A 2,106-nucleotide genomic window follows, 5' to 3' on the forward strand; every position below is an offset into this window, starting at 1 on the left:
TCAGAAAAATTCAAAGTCGAAATCAAAACAAGAACTACCAGACTCACACAACCGTTGCCCCAAGGCCTGCACGGGACCTCGGGGCTGCGAGCCCACGACCGAGGTAAGGAAAACCACGCAGAAATTCTAGGGCAAACTACAGCCGAACAAGGGACGCGCTGCTAAGCTCTCTGGTGCAGACCGGGTGATGGCCGAGGTTACTTATGAATTTGCCAGCCCCGGATTCAAACAAGATGAGCTCACCAAGCAGAGGCAGCCTGTTCCCAGGGCATCAGGAAGCAGGGCGCATCCCCTGGAAGGGGAAGGCACTCCACAGAGAAGTCGGAAGAGATTTAAGTTAGGAAGACACGCTGTCCAAAACAGCGGGAGACTTTCAGCCCTGATGACTGGGGTTTTCTTTCAGGGAAGTGGACCAGGATTTCCTCGTCCCGAGCAAACGATGACTTAACAGAGCTGTTCCAGCTTCTCCCTGGACTGCTTCTAGCGGGATTTAGAAATCCTCCTGGAGACAGAGCAAAACAATTCACAAAGAATAAATTTCTCACCCTGCTTCTTCCCGCTAGTCCCCAGGTGCTCGATACACATTAACACCAAAATCAGGCCACTGCTGTCTTAATAAGTTCCAGCTGCGCTTCCTCACCAACAAGGAAGTACAAATCCTAGGCAAATCATGCTGTTTCAGTTCTTCAGTACCCAAAAAAGCCTTTTGATTTTTTTTTAATTGGTTATCTAGGCCGGGCAGAATTTTTTCCCTTGGTTACCCGTCAACTTCTGCAGTGGCATAACCAACCACCACCTCAAAGACAACTCCGAAAAGCATTTCAATGCTACAACAGTCACAAAACAGCCGCCAGCAAGATGCCTCAGTTAGAGCCGCTCCGTTCCTGGCAGCTGCAATTGCTGGAGACAAGGGAAAGGAGCAGAGAGGCTAGAAACACATAAAGGCCGCCCTGCGGCACCCACATCGCCACCCGCCACCCCACAGCTCCGGCAACACGTTTTCCGAACGCCAGCCAAGAGTTCAAGAGCGCCTCGGGTAACCACGCCACGCGAACAGGCGCTGCTCGCCCCGGCGTCACCCACCTTGCCAGCGTTAAAGCAAGAGCCCGAGTTTGCGAGCGCTGAGCGCGGCGGCGCGGGCAGCCCGCCGACCGGCGGCGACGAGACCCGCTCCGCCTTAGCGCGGGTGTGTCCCCCCCCCCCCCCGCTTCGGGACAACCGGCAGCAGGCGCGGAGCCGCAGCGAAGCCTTCGCGCCAGGGGGCCAAAACGCCTCACTTCTTCGCGGGAAAGCTGCAGCCTCGCCGCCCCTCACCTCCGGGCGGCCACGGAGCGAGCACCCCGAGCCCCCCCGCGCAGCGGGAACCCCCTCAGGGGGAGCAGCTTCACCCCGGGAGGCCACCCCGCCTTCACCCCCGCCTCCCGGGACGGCAGAGGCGGGAAGGTCCCGGCGCGCACCCTTCCCGGCCCCCAGCCGCCGGCCTCGGCGGTGCCCGCGGCAGGCCGGGACCGGCAGCGGGACGCTGCCGTTCTACCCCCCGCGCCGTCGCTCCGGCCTCCTCCCGGGCCCCACCGTGCGCCGAGTACAGACGTCGGGGCCGGAGAGACCTCGGTCCCCCTCGAGGTCTCCCGCTCCGGTACGGGCCCAGCGCCGCCGCTCACCGAGCGCCAAACTCCGCGCCCGCGGGGGCTCACGCATTTGGCGTCACGGCGCGTCGCGTGCTTAATACGTCACCGAGCCAGCCGGCTCCGGCCACCACCCCCCCCCCCGCGCCCCCCGGCGGGCCGGCCGTCTCCCCGAGCGGCGGCGGCGGGAGGTTACCCGAGGTGACGCGCATGCGCGGTGGGGCGGTGGCCCGGCGGCCGCGGGGCATTGTGGGCAGTGTAGTCCCGGGGCCGGGCGGGCCGCGCACCCTCCGGCGAGCCGGCGGCGCCCACCGCGCTGCCGCCGCCGCCGCCGCCGCCGCCGTCCTCGGCCGGGCGGGGCCGGGCCGGGCCGGCGGGGCGGGGCGGGGCGGGGCGGGGCGGAACGGGCAGCGGGGGTGCGCCAGCCCGTGGCTCTGCGCGGCGGGGGGGGCGGCGGGGCCGCCAGCTGCGGGCGGTGGCG

At 65.9% G+C, this 2,106-nt stretch overlaps 1 protein-coding gene across 10 annotated transcripts in view; it reads right to left on the reverse strand.

The window, feature by feature from the left end:
* The window catches only part of WRN (WRN RecQ like helicase), a 47,966-nt gene extending 46,270 nt beyond the window's left edge, over positions 1-1,696 (reverse strand). For 4 of the 10 annotated variants that reach the window (XM_076337415.1, XM_076337417.1, XM_076337412.1 and 1 more), the window contains exons 1-2: positions 1,573-1,627; positions 244-502 (exon numbers count right to left, since the gene is read on the reverse strand). In XM_076337415.1, coding sequence (XP_076193530.1) covers positions 244-272 — 29 coding nt within the window. In that variant the 5' untranslated portion in view covers positions 273-502; positions 1,573-1,627. Of the gene's footprint in view, positions 1-243; positions 503-1,083; positions 1,150-1,572 lie in introns of those variants that run through there. The other 6 variants (XM_076337411.1, XM_076337410.1, XM_076337418.1 and 3 more) reach the window with 6 other exon arrangements.
* Between the last annotated feature and the right edge of the window lie 410 nt (positions 1,697-2,106).

This window comes from Aptenodytes patagonicus, chromosome 4 (genome assembly GCF_965638725.1).
Source record: "Aptenodytes patagonicus chromosome 4, bAptPat1.pri.cur, whole genome shotgun sequence".
Lineage (NCBI taxonomy): Eukaryota > Metazoa > Chordata > Aves > Sphenisciformes > Spheniscidae > Aptenodytes > Aptenodytes patagonicus.